At 38.9% G+C, this 18,150-nt stretch overlaps 1 protein-coding gene across 24 annotated transcripts in view; it reads left to right on the top strand.

The window, feature by feature from the left end:
• The window catches only part of ARPP21 (cAMP regulated phosphoprotein 21), a 206,522-nt gene that overhangs the window by 144,622 nt on the left and 43,750 nt on the right, over window positions 1–18,150 (top strand). For 22 of the 24 annotated variants that reach the window (XM_084283167.1, XM_084283179.1, XM_084283176.1 and 19 more), the window contains 5 exons: window positions 451–681; window positions 4,974–5,143; window positions 7,361–7,465; window positions 9,890–10,153; window positions 17,184–17,310. In XM_084283167.1, the coding sequence (XP_084139293.1) occupies window positions 451–681; window positions 4,974–5,143; window positions 7,361–7,465; window positions 9,890–10,153; window positions 17,184–17,310 (897 nt within the window). The remainder of the gene's footprint in view (window positions 1–450; window positions 682–4,973; window positions 5,144–7,360; window positions 7,466–9,889; window positions 10,154–17,183; window positions 17,311–18,150) is intronic. The other 2 variants (XM_084283180.1, XM_084283177.1) reach the window with 1 other exon arrangement.

Genomic DNA, 18,150 nt, shown 5'->3' with positions numbered 1-18,150 from the left:
AGCTTAAATAATCTAGGTGCTGAAAAATCAAAGTTGCAGAAATGTTAGGTAGCTGTGAGTTAATGCCACATGTAGCACGGCTACCATGTTATCTGACTGAGAAAGCAGTTGATGTTTTTTTTTTCCTTGCAGGAAACATTTTTAGTTTCTAACCCTGTGTTTAGCTTTTATACTTTATGAACCAGTACCTTTGCATTCTAAATACATTCTGAGCGATCTGTGTTCTGCTTGATAAAACTGTTTTCTTAGATGCGGAGGAACAGGTTTTGCTGGAGGAAAAGGGGATCTTTTGAATTGTTTAAGTTCATCTGAATACTGAGCTCAGTGGGGAGGGAGAACTCCACTTCTACCAGCTGGGCATAGACTAGTGCTTGCCTTTGCAATATGTGTATGCGATGTGTTTGATGGAGACTTGGGAACTTCGTAACTGTGGTTGTGTCTCTCTGTTAGGCTCAGAGTCTTCCAGCAGCGCTGGCTCCTCAGGATCCCTGTCACGAATACATCAGCCTCTCCAAAGTGCACCTCTTGTCCCCGGGGTGACGGCCAGCTCTTCAGGCACTGTGTCCTACCCTGAGAATGGGATGAGTGGCCAGGTGGCACCCAACAACACCAGCTATATCATTCTTCCACTTGAAGCTGCGGGGATACCACCTGGCAGTATCCTGCTCAACCCACACACAGGTCAGTCCGATGCTCTCCTGCCTTGTACTGCCCTTCAGTGTTTCTGATGGCATCTGGGAACTCAGCAAATTCCGTGTTTCTAGAAAGATTTTCTGGTGGGAAATGATAGAAACATAATACGGCCTGGGTCTGCATGAGTATTTTCATCTTGTAAAGTCCTGGCACTCCTTGGCTATGAATTCTCTGAGATCCCATTACCTTTAGTAAATGTTGATGCTCTTCCATATCAAGCATGCTGAAATATGGTGCAACTGAATGAAGTCTGATGCTCAAAGTTTTACAAATTGTGTTTAGCATTAGAAGAATTTCAAAAGGCTTAGATGCTGCTTTTGAATTAGCACTTCGGAGTTGATTTACTTATGTAAGCTATGTGATTAGCAATTGTATTTAAACTGGAAGGTTTGTGATAAGAGAAAGTTTTAATCTCCTCAGTTCTGCATTGTTCTGGTAGTTAACAGAACTGCAGAGCACAAGCAAGACACTCACTGTCATCTAAGCGCTTTAGAAACCACTCAGCTTGAACCCGAGTGCTTGTTGAAAGTTTAAGGCAATTTGTTACCTCCTTGGTCCAGATGAACCTTAAAAAGGTTCACAGAGGTTGAGACTGTGATGCCTCTTCAGTGTTTTTGCAGTATTTCAGTGACCATGACTAGCTGTGCTGTCATCCTTAGATGAGTTATGCTGGGTTTAAAATAACAAAGCATACAGAGCACTGAATTTTCCCTTCTGCTGGGAATTGAGAGTTCAACTCCAAAATATTTTTTTTCAAAATCTTTAATAGAGCATTCAAGAGCTTTTTATTTGAGGATTATTACTTAAAACCAGTATTTCATATATATTACACCTCTCTGTTATGAGATCTTGATGCAAATGTGTAAAGCTGATCTGTGAGTCCACTACTAAAAATATTCTTTTAGTTAGAGTGGAGTCAAGAAAAACTGAAAGTTGCAGTATTTAAGAAAAACATGCTCTCAAAAAACTGTTAAACCAACCTTTCCTTAGGCATATACAGATAGAAGCATCTGGTGTTGTATAATGCCCATTAGTATTGTCACTAGTCCAGAGTACCCGGTCTTTCCTCTTAGCTTGCCTCATTGTCTGCAGAGGCATAACCAAGAGCTCCATGTGTGTTGTATGTTTAATATTCAGAGAGTAAGTGGGTTTTGTGCACACGAAATAGTGTGCTGTTGTGTATTTTTTGATTATTTTTTTTCCAAACCGTAAGTTTTGTTTCTGTAGTCCATTTGTAAATATATGCATACCGAAGAAAATGAAGGGAACAAATCCATCTAAGGAATGAAATTCTCAACTTCAATGTATAGCTTTCATGCTGTTACATGTGCTGAAAGTCAGTCTATAATGTAGTGTCTATTGTGTTTTTAAAATGCAGCAAAATACATGCCTCAAATTTGCCACTCCTTGGGCTCAAAATCTTTGCATCTTATTACAGTAACATTACAAAAGAAACTCTGTGGGGAGGAGACATAGAGATTGCCGGATGCTGTGCTCGACTATCAAAGTGATGGATGCTGTCAGAAACATAGATGAAAAGAAGACAGTTTAAAGAAAATGAAAAAAAAGAGCTTTGTTTCCTGTAATGAATAGATTTTCTTTCTTTATGTAATATTATTCTTTAGTTCTTTATTCTCCTCTTGGAGTAGTGGTTACTTCCTATCTTCTCTTTTGATCCTAACGTTGTGTCTTTAAAGATCTTTGCTTCCTTTCACACTACATAGACACTGACTGTGTAAGCCCCTAATGGCACCCAGAAATGTTGTCAGACTCCCTTCTCTCATACTGCTTAGCTCCTTCTCAGGTGTTAGTATGCTTTCTTTTCCATATCCAGTTTCCTTCAACTCCTCTCCTTGAGTTTAGCCCTCTTCTTCCCAAGATAGAGAAGGTTCTGGCTTGCTTTGGAAAGAGACCATTAATGCAGCTATGTTCTTTTACTTTGCATTTCACTCACCTCACCAGTCTGTTTTACTCTTTAAAGGATTCCTCTTGACATGTTATCTGACTTGACCTCTTTGACAGTCTAAGAGCATGTATGTTTCATTCTCCTTCAAATTGACATCACAGTCTTTGTCCTATCAGGGCCACTTAAGTTCATAACTTAAATATGCCTTCCCTGTTACAATCTGATCTCTCCTTTTCATTTTCTATTTAAAAAAATTCTTTTTAAAAGGTCTTTTTCTCATCTGTAAAAGCATTGCTGGACTTTTTCTCTTCAGTCCTATCATTATTTGCTGATCCACGTGAAATGTTCTTTATGGTTTCCCTTCAGCATCTGGCACAGGCTTCAGGAGCCTGTTACCCTGCTCACCCAGTCTGGCTTCCAGCAGGGCACTTAGTGCTTTTTGGAATCATTTTCTCCATGAGCCTCTGCCATGGTGTTTTTCCCTTTAGACAGCAGTCAGTGACATTTTGGTTACAAGTATTTATTCTTTGCAGCTTTGCACCATGTTATTTGCCAGCAGGGTCACAGCTGATTCTTGAGGAGAAGATAACCTTTAACTAAATTTCCACGATCTCATTTTGTGGCACTTGAATATCCCAAACCCATGAGGAAACACCAATTGGAAGTAAATATGTGTTTTTACAGAATCACAGAATCATCTAGGTTGGAAGAGACCTCCAAGATCACCGAGTCCAACCTCTGACCTAACATTAACAAGTCCTCCACTAAACCATATCACTAAGCTCTACATCTAAACATCTTTTAAAGACCTCCAGGGATGGTAACTCAACCACTTCCCTGGGCAGCCCATTCTAATGCCTAACAACCCTTTTGGTAAAGAAGTTCTTCCTAATATCCAACCTAAACCTCCCCTGGTGCAACTTTAGCCCATTCCCCCTTATCCTGTCACCAGGCACGTGGGAAAATAGACCAACCCCCACCTCGCTACAGTCTCCTTTAAGGTATCTGTGCTCTTAGTAAGTATCATTGCAGCCTTCCCCAGTCTCCTAAAGTACTTCTGTCACCTGAGACTTCCAAGCTGAGAGGGAGGAAAACAGGACAGGACATTTCTCTCCATGCTATTTCACCCAGGGTCTTCATAGCAACAAGCAAGAAAGCATCTAATGCACAAAACTGACCTCTGCTTGCCTTCTACTTGCTTTGATTGTTACCTTTCTCATTGTGAGTGTGACTTAATCCAGCAAATGTGGAGAGAGAAGGCAAGGTTTCTTTAGCTTGTTCTTCTCATATGGTTCTGACCACAATAAGAGGAAGGAACCAAAAGACAGGGGCTGATGAATAGACAGAATAGGCAGAGACACTACTTCTACCAGAGGTGGTATAAAAACCAGAAATTTGTCATTTTACTATTACTGAGTCACCAGATTCCTCCAGACCTCTCATTTTATCTGAAATATTCCTACTTCAGATGCCTACATTGTTATCACTTTGTGGTTTAAATTTATCATTTCTCATGTAAACATATAATTCCTTTGATTTATGAATTTATAATTTATGTATTTGTCTTCACTTCTATAAAGTGAATACAAACTAAGGTCACAAATACATGTTGCCTACAGAGGAAAACCAAAAAGAATTTTTTTTCCTCTGTAAGGCAATGACTTTGGTAAAAATATTTTTTTATAGATGTTAATTTTGCAGGACTGCTTTCCCCAGTTAAAATATCTGAAGCAGAGTTCAGCAACTTATACGTTATGTACGTACCAACTTCTGCCAGTAGTGGAAATGTATGTAAAAGATTTTCACAGTCATCTTAAGTATTTCTTCCCTGATAACTTCCAGGGCTGCCTCCTGTAATTACTTAGGATACCAGTCTCAAGAGAATAACGCTGTTATTACAGTGTGTAAATAAATTAGTAACAAGGTCTTTTTTTTACTTCTACGTATATGAAGTACAGTGTGTCAAGAGCAGCTATGTACATTTAGCTACTGTTGTGCAGCAATAAAATGTATATGAATATCCTCTGGTTCCAGAGTTCAGTTTTAATATTAACGGATTCATCGCTGAATGACTTCAAGTAATCATGGCACCTGAATCATCTTATAGTCATGGCAACCTTTTATTCACTCTTTGGAAATTAGTACTGCCAAAACAATAATCTGTTGTCTGAACAAAAATCTGTTATCTGTTATCCGTGCCTGAAATAAATAAATAAAAACATGGCCAATACTGTAATGAGGCATTGAGAGTAACTAGAACTTTACTGTTGTAGTAGGTCAGTTAGTAATCACTTAGACAAGCTTCTGGGCTTTCACACAGAAAATAGAACATTTTAAAAAGTGTTCATCACTTTTTGATGTTGTTTTGTTTCAGGTCAACCATTTGTAAATCCTGATGGGACGCCTGCAATATACAATCCTCCCAGCAGCCAGCAGACAATGAGGAGCCAGATGGTGGGACAGTCTCAGCAGCAGCCTTCATCCCAGCAGCCTCAGCAGGTTCAACAGCCACAGCAGCAAATGGCAAGTCACCTTGTCACACAGGTAGGTGTGGAGGCCATTGGAAAAAGAAGTGAAGCTCTCAAAGATATGAAGAACGACAGAAAGATTAGGGTAGGGAAGGAAGCAGCTAGACAAAATATCTTTGAGACAATGGGGCCCATGATATATTTATTCGACGTGGATGAAACAGCTGGAGTAGAAGAACTCTTCTTAAAATTCCATCTAAAGGATGGTTTCATTTTGAAAAAGACCATTAAACTAATTGAAATATGTCTACATAGTCTTTAAATTTATTTTGGAAAAATTGCCATGTACGTGAAAGTTGAAGCATTCAATTTCAGACTAGTTCAATCTGTAGTTCTGTACATATTGTGAAGTTGAGTGAAGTTATGGGAGCTCAGATCTATATTGACTCTTTGCCAGACAACTTTCCATGGCTTGGAAAATAAAAGCGTGTATTAATGGTTTCTCCTTTGTAATGTTTAATTACTCTCCCCATTTCCTCTATTTTTATTGGTGTAGGTTTATACTAGTTTTTACTATGAATAGTAAATAGTTTTTTTACTATTTTTACTAGTAAATAGGTCTTTACTATTAATAATAAAGCTCTCGGTAAATTTGCTCCCTAATGCTAGTAGACCATTAGCAATACTGCATAAAATTTTACAGTACTATTCTCTTTATACATTTCTGCTCTCTCGATAAGAGTTGCGGCATGCAACATAGGTAGAGGTTACAAGAATATTTACACAGACCAAACAGGCATGGAGATTTTCATCACCACCATGCCTGAGGTAGGGTATTGACCACTGTTTCTTAGCTGCAATGTCTGTCAAGCTGAGGGCAGAACTAGAATCCATTAGTGATAGTGTGAGAAGGGAAGGAGGAGAATTTGAACAGCAACTTTTCAAAGTTTACCACTTTGTGGACCTTTAAGGATCCTTGAGAGCTCTGTGCGTGCTTGGCAGCTCTGGCCATTCATACTTCTACAGATTTCTCCTGATGTGGTGTGAACTGCCACAAACTTTTCCCTGTCACTTTCAATAGCAGTGGGGTTGTGTTAAAAAATTCAGGTACAACTTGGGACCCTGCAAACTCCTTTTCAAGTTATATCAGGGCTGGGCTGTAGGTAACCTTCTCTCCAAGCACCCTTTCCCCAACAGAAAGACACATGGTCTTCTGTCTGTGCACCATGCTCTGGCTACAATCCCACTCCTAGCTGGAGCTCTGGAGCTACAGCAGTAGTGGGGAACAGCAGCATAGTTTAGGCACAGTGCCATGGTGCTTCAACTCCTTGGCCCCTGGATGTCTGTGGCACATGGCCAGACATAGCCAAGCATGGGCAGCAGCCTTTCAGTCTGACTCAAACTTAATTTTGGGGATTGCATGCCTACTCCCTCAGCATGAACTGCAAAGCAAGCAGAGGGAACTACTCCAGCAAGAATCCTATATTCTACTTGCTCCCAGAGCAACCAAAATCTACAGGGCTTTTTGTGTTATAATTTGGCACAGTTTCATCCCAGCTTATCCTGTGAGACAATGTTTAAATTTAGTGAAATGCTCCGATTTTACTGGGTTTGGACTAATGCTTGTGGTTTTTGTCTTGATTTGGTCTCAGCAGTTTTAGAAGAAGAAGGTGGTAGCAAACCTGTGTAAGATTCAAGGTAAATGATAGATTAAAATAAAAGGAGTAGTAAAGCTATTCCAAGGCAATAATGCTGTAGAAAATTGTTCTTTTGCTTGGATGAAATGTGCTTTGAGCTGACAGACCTCTCTCTTGTTAATTTACAACCTGTTTTTCTCTTTCTAGCTACTGTGTTCTGCCAGAGCAGCTTTCCAATCAGTATTCCTTTGCCTATAGCACACTCAAATGACTTCAATCAGTCATTATCGGCAAAATCCACATACTTACACTGTGTTGCTCTTCTATTTTATCTCAGAAAATTAAATGTAGAATCTTAATTTTGGTTTTGCTTCACATCAGTAATAAGAGGGTGTAGCTGTGGCTTCATTTACTCTAACAGCCATCAAATATAAGAAAATAAGCAGAAATTCGTAATAAAGAATTGTTTGTGAAAAGATAAATCAAGGACTAAAATCGCAGTACCTGATCTCTTGTACTGTACTGGTGATTAGTCACCTGCATTTTCAGAGCTGTGTTTGAGAAAGACCTTTGTTCTCAGTAATAGAGTTTGTTGTTGCTGTTCTCTCTCTCTAAGTGGGTTGTACTTATTGCCTTTTGCTGTGTTTATTTTGCAGCCTGTTCAGGCCATGCAGCCATCTTCTCAGTCAGTCCAATATCCAGCAGTTTCTTATCCTCCCCAGCATCTCCTGCCAGTCTCTCCAACACAGCAGTTTTCTGTGGTACTAAAGACTTTTGTATTTTCCTTTACTTGAAGTTGTGCTTGTTTGTGCATGAGTGTGCTTGAGAGCCTCAAGGGCTTGAGACCACAAGGGACTTCCCAAAATGAGACCCCCATCTCAATCCCTTTTTGCCTTAACACTTTTGATACTGACAAGCATTTTGTAAGAGTGTATCCACTGATTCTAGTTATCCAGCCTGGGCAATGAAGTTAGGAGAAGGGTTCTCTACCTGGTTACAGGAACCTCCAGAAAATACTCTGTTGCGCCTGTGTTAGGAACATGTCTCTCCCCACTTTGTCAAGGGAGCTTAGATAGTTAACTTGAGTATTTGAGATTTAGACATTTTATGTCCACAAATACAGGAGAAGAGAACTCTAGGACATCAATATACTAAAACTGCTGCCTGGATTTATTCCCTGATCATACCAGAGCACTTGGAATTGGGTATTGATGAGCCGGCTGCAAAAGGTGTGATATTATCATGTATCATGATAAAGCAGTAATGGCTCATATATAATAAAAATAGAGTACACTTTTGGAGTTTCAATCTGGCTTAGTGCTTATAGGACTAAGTTTACACAGTTGTAAAATGAAGCTGATATTTTAAGAGGTGCTACAAGTTTTTGTTTTGTTTTTCTTGTTATTCTCTCTCATGCTGGTAATATTGTTTAAGGCTGATTTTTTCCAAGGTAGAGTTGTCACCTAGTTATAATAAAAGATGGAAACAAAGCCGAACAGATCCCTGCAGCTGGAATAGTATTATTAATTCCTGGTAGATGAACAGTAAAAGACAAGAAAAAAAGACTGCTGCTGAATGGAAGTTGGATATCTCAGTGCTAGTTCCCATGAAAAGTATCCTGCAGGCATCTCAGGTTGTTCTAAGTGGTAGTAATACCTCGGCTGATAGTTTTAGCAGCTAACTTAATAGTGAAGCTTCACCTTCTTTCTGAAATTGTTTTCATAAATGCTGAACTAGTGTCCTTATTCATTATATTATACATACAGTGTGTTAAATTGTAGAGTTTTGAAGTTCTTGGTCTCTATTGTGCAAATCCAGAGGCATTCCAGGTGCAGTAAAGTTTCTCGTTGAATTTATTTGCAATCATTTGCTATCCAGGTAGTCCATGTACTAAGTTTTTAAAGAAACAACTTCAAATAGGTAACTTATGTGCCTGAATATAAACGTAGGGTGATGCTAAATTTAATAGCGATCCTTTCTTTTGTCACCTGAAGTTCTGGCTAAGAGTGTTTAAAAATTAGTTTGCACATTATCTTTTTGCAGACTGGAAGGGTGAGTCTCTGTGTAACAAGTGCTTGTTGCAGTGCTCTCTGCAGAAACCCTTTTTTCTATTTTGAAGTTTCCTGTCATAAGTATATTGTGTGGAATGGTTTTGGAGAGCGAAGCACCACAGGGATGTCAACACAATCAAAGAGGCTTCACTTAAAAATAGATTGGGTGTTTTAAGTAAAAGTAATTTTTGTATTGCCTATTCCTTGTCCCTGAGGAGAAAATAAAGAAGGGACTGTAGTCTGCATATTAGCACGCACTGTAGTTTTATGATGAATTTATTACTGTACAGAATACATTTTAATGTTGGATATTTAAGTCTTGCAGTATGGGCACAAATGAAGATGCATAGAACCACATTTGTAAGTCTTTGACCTCCATAAAATAAACTTGAGGGTTAATTTTGTATGGATATTTTTGCAAGACTGAACAGATACTGTCTAGAATCCTCATGTCATTACCAGGATGTAATGAGACTTAGGTCCATTGGCTTAGTTTGGTATGTTCATCCTACCATAGATTTTTCCTCCTCTCCAGTCAAATAAAATACTTGTTTCTTTTCAACGCTGAATAAAAAGTCTTGAAATAGTAACTGAAGGCTTAGCTTTTTTTTTTTTTTTTTTAACCTTCTCTGTGTTTGCAACCTTGGATTTTTTCAAAACAGTCCAAAAAGGAAAAGGTCTGCACCTGAATCCTACTGAATTCCTCTTGGGATCATTTTGAAACACAGGTGAAATTGCCAGCATGTCTTTGGCTGAGGAATTCTGTGGGGAAGAGGTATTCATCATAAAGTTATTCTTGTGCCCTTTATACTGAAAATGTCATCTTCTGAATGCTGTAAAGTTCACTGTCATTTAGGGTGAAAAAAAAGGGAGTGGGGAGGGTAAAAGCCAAAATAATTGGCTTTTGTGCTAATCATCTTGCAGCCCAGAAGTCTTGTCAAAGCTTTTATAGTCATTTTCATTTTAATTGCCTTCATTTTTGTAGATATTCATGCAGAGTTTAGCACTTACTTGAGCTGAGCAATTCGTTTTCCCCTCATGCTCTGTTTGAATCTATTTTGTTTTGCTAATTTGCATAAGTGTCTACCACAGATATCATGTCTACACCATTTTCTACTGGCTTTTGCCCTGCAGCGAGATGACATGACAACACAGTTTAACCAGATGAGCTTGAGTCGTCAATCATCAGGAGACAACCCTGAATCACCTTCTGGCCCTGTCTACCCGTCACCTATCTTACAGCAGCCTGCCCAGCAGACGGGTTACATTATGGCTTCCCCAACTCAACAGCTTCCCCCAGGAGGCTTTACAGGTTCAGGTCCACCAGTGTCTCAGCAAGTGCTGCAGCCACCACCGCCGCCCCAAGGCTTTGTGCAACAGCCACCACCACCTGCTCAGGTAGGCAAAACCTTTGCTTCCCTCTATTGCCAGTTTGGCATGATGCTCGTTCTTGATTATTGTTTTTTTGTTTTTGTTTTTGTTTTTTTTTCCTGGTAAAAACTTAGCAGATTTTTAGGGAACAGGAAACTTGCAAAGCTTCTATCATTTCCCGGGTTTCAGCAATTCATTGCCTATCCCCAAACGAGTTTCTGAACATATGTTTATACTCCAGGACACATCTGTACATGAATATGGAGGAGAAGAGTGAGTAAATATCTGTAGTCCCTTTTCCCTGTATATATACTAAAAGAGCAACATACACATCAGCCCAGGTAGTCATTAATCATATTTAATTGACTTGAGCATGTGAGATGTCACAGATCAGTAATTTTTACTGTCTTCCTGAAGACTGATTATGTTTTACTGTTCACTACCAAACATCTCTACTCGTCTCCTGGGTACCTTTACAGAATATTGAAAGTGATTACTGTCAAGTAAAATGCACAGATGAATTTGAATTTCTGGCCCGTTTTCAGGGCATACACTTCATGTTATCACTTTATCTTAGCCAATTATGGATAACTTCATTTAAACTTTACTTAAAAATGCCACAAATACTATGTATCCTATTTTAATTTTTATCCCTTTGAAGAAAGTATTTAAAAAATAAAGTAAAAAAGCTCAACATTTCTTTTAATGTCAAAGTAATGAAGAATTCGTGCTGTTATAATGCTTTAAGTGGGCTGGAGATCTAGCGCCTTGCTAATTAACAATAGAAGAAATCAGAGGAATACTGGATGCTTGCATCCCATAGAGGATTGTTGTATCCATTGTTTCTGAAGTTAGAAATTATATAACCCTTCTTCTGAGAGAAGAATTATGGAAAAATAATATTAAGGAGCTGAAATTCAAAATAATGTTATGATTTTTAAAATGGAAAATAATGCTAGTAAAGGTTTCAGTGTTGACCAAATGTAGGGGTTTTATATTTGTTTTAATTTTGGGAGGAAAAAAAAATGACTTGAAGAGCAGAATCACATGATGCATCCCTCTCCCTGTCCAGATTGTGTTTTCTAAGTGACTGAGTAGTGGCTGTCCAGCATTCTCTCCCCACATCTAACCCCTGCTGCCATCAGTGTTTTCAAGTGTCATTTAAGCAAGCCTCACAACACTTCGAGTGAACCAGATCAATGTGAGTGCTTCCATTTTACAAGCTACCACTGCAACAGGGGCAAAGCGATACATTTCATAGCCCTGCAAGCTGGGGGCTTTGCTGTAGGAACTGAGGGGATGGCAACCATCACACTGCCTGGTGTGCTGAGGACCATGCTATGGGGCTGCATGTCTCCACCTCTTCCATCTCAGGGGAGACCAAATACGTAGGACACTCTGGGATGTCTACCTAGACCCCTTTCTTTTGACTTTGGTGCTTTTCTGAGCTTACGTCACAGAGTTGCTTGCTGTGCAGTGTTCATCTGGGGGTGGAGTGGTGGGGCTTTCCCTTTGTGATCTGTAGCTCAGAGCAGGGGTTTTTTACTCCAAATAGCTTAGCGTCACTTTGTGAAGCTGTTTTCTGTTATTAAACTTGTTCTGTTGTTCCTGGTAAAACAATGAAACTTCTTTAGAGGACAAGTGATGAGGAGGTGACTTCTCATATATAGGTTGCTGTAGGACCAGTAATATACTACTGGTGTGTCTTAATTGCTGCTGTGTCTCTGTCCATATCACTAATGTGCTACATACAGGGGCTTTCCTCCTACATCATAATAAACTGGAGAGTTACTGAAGGGTGGAAAAAAAGAATCTTCTGTGTTTGCGGCAACTTTAGTTACTTCCTCAGGGAACAGTTTGTCTTTGGGGAGGGGTAGAAAGGTGCAAAATTCAGAGCTGTCAGCTTCCTCTGTGTTTGTTGCATGTGCACACTTTTCATTTCTAAGTTGTCACTGTCCCAAAAATCCCATCTTGTCCTTGTCTTGTTCAAAAATGTTTGTGGAAGAGAGTGTGTGGGGGCCAGTCCCTGCTGGCCATGTTCACATACTGTGTAAGTACAGTGGCCTTGGTCTGCTGAAGAAGGAGATGGGGCAGCAGCTTTTTGGCATCAGCATACACAGATGGGAAATTATGATCTAGAATATGGGATGGTGGTTTAGGTGCTACTCATAGCACAAATAGGGGATCTCTCTTACAGGAAGCTAACTGAAGACTTGGGAAATAGTAATTCCTCTGTTCCGACTGCCTGTACAAGCTTTACCAGTTCAACTTACTGGGCAAGGCAGCTAGACCGTAATGCCCTCCCCTGCCCATGGCAAAACTTCTCTGTGGCACTGGTTACTGCCAGTCTGAATCCCCTGTTACTCTTCTGGATTTAGATATGATACTAGGCTGGTTTCAGATGCCAAAGCAGATAGTCTGAGGAAGGCTTAAAACCAGAAAAGCAATAAAAATAGCAATGCCCGCAAAACATCGTGATGCATTAATCAGTGCAAAGTAATCAATGTAAAACAACTTTTATATCTTAAATGTTCCTATTGAATTTATACCAGTGAAAGAGAGGCTAGACGCTAATGGCTAATTAGTTCCCGTAAATGCATTGCTGATAAGGTTCTAGTAGATTGGCTGTGGGGCCATCTATGCTGTTGGAAGATAGGAGAGCCATGAACATTTGTATAGAAGTCCTGTATACAGTATGAACTTTTCCTTTGGGAGCTGAAAAATGGAGTAAGAAAAGCTCTCCAAGCCTTCAAACCCAAAGGTACTACATTAAAGTATTAGCTTGTGTATTAAAGTTCAATTAAATACGTCTCTACAACTGCTCTCCAAGTTGATGTATCAAAGTAGCAACACACGGAGTTTGGAAGGGCATGCCTAAGAAGTGGTGAGAGGACCTCTTACACTTCTTTTGCCACTTTAGCTGTTCTACAGCTTAACAACAGTCATGATGTAATAACCCGAAAATAGTGTTCTCTTTGTTCAGCTAATTGGGAAGAAAAACAAAAAAAAAAAACAAAAACAAACAAACAAACAAACAAAACCTTTTCCTGGGTTTTCTGAAAGGGACTTTGAGCAGCAAATTCCTGTTTCCTTTCTGTATCACAGGTAGGGAACATCTTCACTTTCTCAGTTTTCTTCTCTTTTTTATATTTCTTCAGTAGCACTTATGGACTCAAGCACTTCAGTAAAGGTCCACAACAGTTTCTGACAGCATTCTCTCATTGGTGCTTGTCGTTGCTCAGCATTTGGTGCTTCTAGTTTCTGCCTCTGCAAATGAAGAAATGAGAAAATGGCAAGTACATATGACAACGAGAAGGCAGCATATTCTCATTTAAAACTTATCTCCACCTCTGACTCACTCTTTATGAAAGTTTGTGAAAGGGCAAAATGATATCCAGAAATGAGATGGCATGAATTCTTGGAGAGGCTGGGAGAAGTAATGCATGTTGAGGGATTTTTCACCTGAGTTAACTATGTGTCATTACTTTGAAATGGCTCTTTGCAGAACTCCCCTCCTAGAGAATCCATAGGTATTGTAAGACAAAATCTTTATTCATAACATGTCTCCCGTAGAAGACATGAAAAAAGGTTGGGGTGTTAATTTGGAGGCAGAAGTCCTGCATGTCTTTTCTTGATGATCTGATGCAAGGGTATTGGAAGATATACCTGCAGGTGTTGTACACAGGCTGTTGTTGTTTTGTTACTTCTATTATAATTGTCATGGAGGATAAGGGGAAGAAAGAAATCCTTGATGAAAGACTCAGTACAGTCAGTAATGATATCGGGAAGAAATGTACCTTCATGTTTCAGTACATTATTGTGGTTTCTGTTGTCTTCGCTCCCATTTTATGTAACTGTAGTTGCCATTAGCAATAGAGGCAGAATCATTAATCATCTGGATGAAGGTGTTAATTCAAACATAACTAGATGTCAGCAATATTAAGAGAAGGTAGAATACCTGTGTGATGACAGAATCAAGTTGTGAGTCAGTAGAGAGATAAGCTAGGAAAATAAAAATGATTCTGAAGGATGTGTAGAATTGTATTCCTACAATGAAGACATAAACAATGTAAATTTAATGAAGGCTGTTAGAGAGCATCTGAGAGAAACCTGGGATGATGATGCATTTTCACTGTATGTGGACAGAAAAAAGTAGAAAGCCAGTGCAAAATTGACTCTGTGCCCATCACTTAGAGACAAAGCATGGTAAAAGGAAGAAAAAGTAATAGCAGTTCATGCAATAAGTGTCTTTAAAGTGAAAGTGATATACCCAATCCTGTTGCAGTTTAACTTAATTTTTTTTTTTAATATAGATAAAATAGAGATATGTTAGAATGGTCAGCCTCCAAACAAAGAGGAGATTCACCTTCAAAATAAGAATATCCCAGACAGAAAGGATCATCTGTCAAATATTTTCAGGGTAATTAGTGCAGAGGGGGGATTTTTTTATCATGTCAGTGATTAAAATCATAAAGTAATGTCTTTAGGCTAAAGAAGGTGGCATCTAGGTTATGTTCTCAGACGGGCATTTTTTTTTAGGATAATCAAATAATTGTCTTGGCATACTTGTTAGCGTAGTGAAAACTTGTTAGTTCTGTAAATGTTATACTATCTAAAGGTCCAGGATTAGACTGTGCATTCACATAGGAAAGCAATTCAAATGTAATTTGGCATTTCTGTAGGCTTCAACAGAAATAGTGTTTTTTGTTAGAGAGCATGTAAGCGAGATATTAGTAATGCTGATGTAATGAGAAGCTGAAAAATTCAGGAGGGTCAGAGGGGACAATGTGAGCAGTACTTGTTACTTGAAGTCCCTCTAATTTCACTGTTCACTAAGTAATATCAAAAAGGACAAATAATGTTTCGCCTATTGAAATATAGATGTACTCAAGATAAATGAAAATGAAGCCTTCCAGACCCCAATCACCAAAGACCTATTTTATCCATGTCTATATTTTACACCAAGTCATTCTTTTAACGTCTGATCTCTTATTTGCAAGATGTGTGTGTGTGATTAGTAGCAAGTTCATCCATTAATCTTTTGAAATTGAATGATTTTTTTACCCAATATTCCTACCACTAAGATTTTTCATGGTGATAGATTGCACTCTAATAAGGTTTCAAATGGGGTGTATAACAAATGTATTACATTACAATGAATTCAGAAGATGAGAGAAAACCTTTTGACTAATTCTGAAAAGTTAATATGTGATGAAAAAAATAGTAAAATCCAAATACACCTGGAATGTTTCAGTACAAGTGCATGTTCAACTACTAAACCTCAAAACTATACTTCAAAATTTCTGCTCTTTAGGCTATGTTTTAAAGTTTATAGTTACACACTCCTCCCACAAGAGAGAATTCACACATACTTGTGTGTTTTCAAATATCTAGAGTCTTGTCTGCACAAGGAAAATGAGGAAGTGGAGGGTAAATCAAATAAATTTAAATTCTTTAAGGGAGATTAAGATGATGATGATGATGATAATAACAACAACAACATAGATTATATCTAATCTGGGGAATGAAGGAGGGGGCGCTATGTGAGCTATGTGATTTCCATTGATTCAAGAGAAAATTAATAAACCTTGCAAAATGAATGGGTATTCAACCTCTTGACTGACAGGTGATATTGATTGTCAGCCTGTTTGGGGGTGTTCTCTTCGCCAATATCAACTGGTCCAATTATGTTGATTCTGATACCTTTTCTACCACGCTTATTCATTAGTCATTTGCTTGCCCAATTAGCCATGCATGCCCTTTTCTCCTCTTTTTTTTTTTTTAATCTGTACTTTTTCTCTTTCATCTGACAAAGTATCTAGGAAAATTTCTGATCTCTTTTACAATGTTCTCTCTGTATACAAAATAATACAGTTACCTTTACTCAATTAATTCTTTCCTTGATGAGTAATCAGAACAAACGAACTCTTCTAGGAACATTCTCTACGTATACATAAAAGTAGCAAAAATAGTTCTACGTTTTGTAAGAAAAAAACAAAAGCATTTGTATAGCTTCATGGATGTGTCTGAGTAGGATAAATGATATGTGCAAGGAAAGTTATTTAATGATTTTTAAAGAAATGTTGACAGACTTGGCAGAAGTCATGAGAAATATCATTAAAGCCCATGTTCCTCTGCAGTTTGTTGGTACCATAAGCTTCTGAACTTTGTAAATTAGCTGCAGAATCAACTGTGGATGAAAATGAAAAATTTTGAGTGTTCTGAACTTGCTAAGGGTCAGTTGAAAACTGTTTAGCACAGATTTCTCAGTAACGGTGATAGAGCATGTACAGGAAAAATCCTTAGCTTCATTTGCCCTCAAACTTCACATTCAGCTACACCATAAGGTGATGTAGAATGAATTGTTCTATAGTAATAATAACAGAATAAAAAGAAGCCCACCTTGCAGAACTTGCTGAATCAATGCCTTCCTTTAGCTCCTGCAAGAAAAAAACTATGATTGTTTTTGCACACTAAATGCAAAACGAGCTTTATGGGGAAACGTTCATGTAAGGAAGAATGTAGCTATTAAAAGTGGGAATTTAATAATAGTTTCATACAAGGATTACAGGCATATGGATTCTATCTTTCCCCCTCTCTCTCACCTATCTATATTTTTTAGTCCAGGCCATTCTTTGCTTCATACTAATCATTTCCTCCAGAGTTCACTTGGTGGTTCAGTTCACTGTCTATGCATATTATGTTGATAATGGAAGGTGTTGTTTGCATCCATTTTTCTGCAGAATTTGATACTTGCTATGATTTCTTTAGTATACATGTGTATGTTTTTTTTATGCATTCTGTATGTTTCTCTTCTAATTAAAACTTTTTTCTATCTGTTTCTGAAAGCATCTGCGAGTGAATTCGGTAACAACCCTTTTCCTAGCAAAGCTGAATACAAGTAGCAGAGCTTGAAGAGCCATGAAGCAAGTCTCTCCTCTTGATAACTGTTACCAATATGCTTTACTTTAACTCTTGCTCCTTTTCCGTTTTGGTTTTGTAAGTCTTTGAGTTTCTGATTATGTAGTTAGCTGCTGTTCTCTCTCTCTCTTTGCAGATGTCAGTGTATTATTACCCATCTGGTCAGTACCCTACCTCAACAACTCAGCAGTACAGACCCATTGCCTCAATTCAGTACAATGCACAGAGGAGTCAACAAATCCCACAGGCTGCACAGCAAGCAGGTATTTATATCTGCTACTCATTTCTTCAGCTACTCGCAGTGCATTTTACTGGTGAAACCTATTGGTTTTTATTTTTGAATTTGAACAGTATAGGAGAAAGCTGATGAGTTTTCTTTGAAAATATGATTAAAATTAAAGATTGGGAAACTGTTGGAGGTACCAAGCAGTGGAAGAATGGAGATTGCATTCTCCACCACTGCTGTCCTGCATGCAGTGCCATGTCCTCAGTGTCAGTGCGCCACATAACAGGCACAGAGAGAACATGAGCAGTCAAGCCATCTACATGCAATTTTGTCCTTCATCATGCAAACTCTCAAATCATTTGTAAAACAAGACATGTTTCGGTTCTGTGCCAGAGGTTTGCAGCACTGCAGACCGGGCCAGTTCTGTGTTTTGTCATGGTTGTGCTCCACCACCTTCTGCTTTACCTGAGCCTGGGGAGCCGTGCGGTGGCCCATGTGGTTGGCAGCCGGAGGGACCAGTACCTGCAGGGATGTGCGGCTGGAAGGGGGGCCGTTACACTGTAAGAGAGTGAGTAGCAGGTCTCACAGTGAACCGGTCTCTTTTCCTGCTGTGGCATGCTACTCCTGATGATACCAGAGTAAGAGGGACATAGAGTTGGGTGGCTGCATGTTGGGGAGGACAAGGGCTGTGCTTGTGAAAGGATCCTTGCATTTCTGGTGAATAAACAGCTCATTTGGTTTTGGAGGGTTTTGTTTAAGTCATTGGTTGTCTATTCCTTTAGAGCACACCTTCCATCATAGAGTGTCTCAAACAGTAACCCCGAGGAGGGGGTGTTGTTTCCCAGTAGGGCCTGCAATTACAGACATGCAGGGTAGG

This window comes from Netta rufina (genome assembly GCF_964035555.1).
Source record: "Netta rufina genome assembly, chromosome: 2".
Classification (NCBI taxonomy): domain Eukaryota; kingdom Metazoa; phylum Chordata; class Aves; order Anseriformes; family Anatidae; genus Netta; species Netta rufina.
The sequence above is the reverse complement of the archived record's forward strand: the minus strand, read 5'-3'. Positions and strand labels throughout refer to the sequence as shown.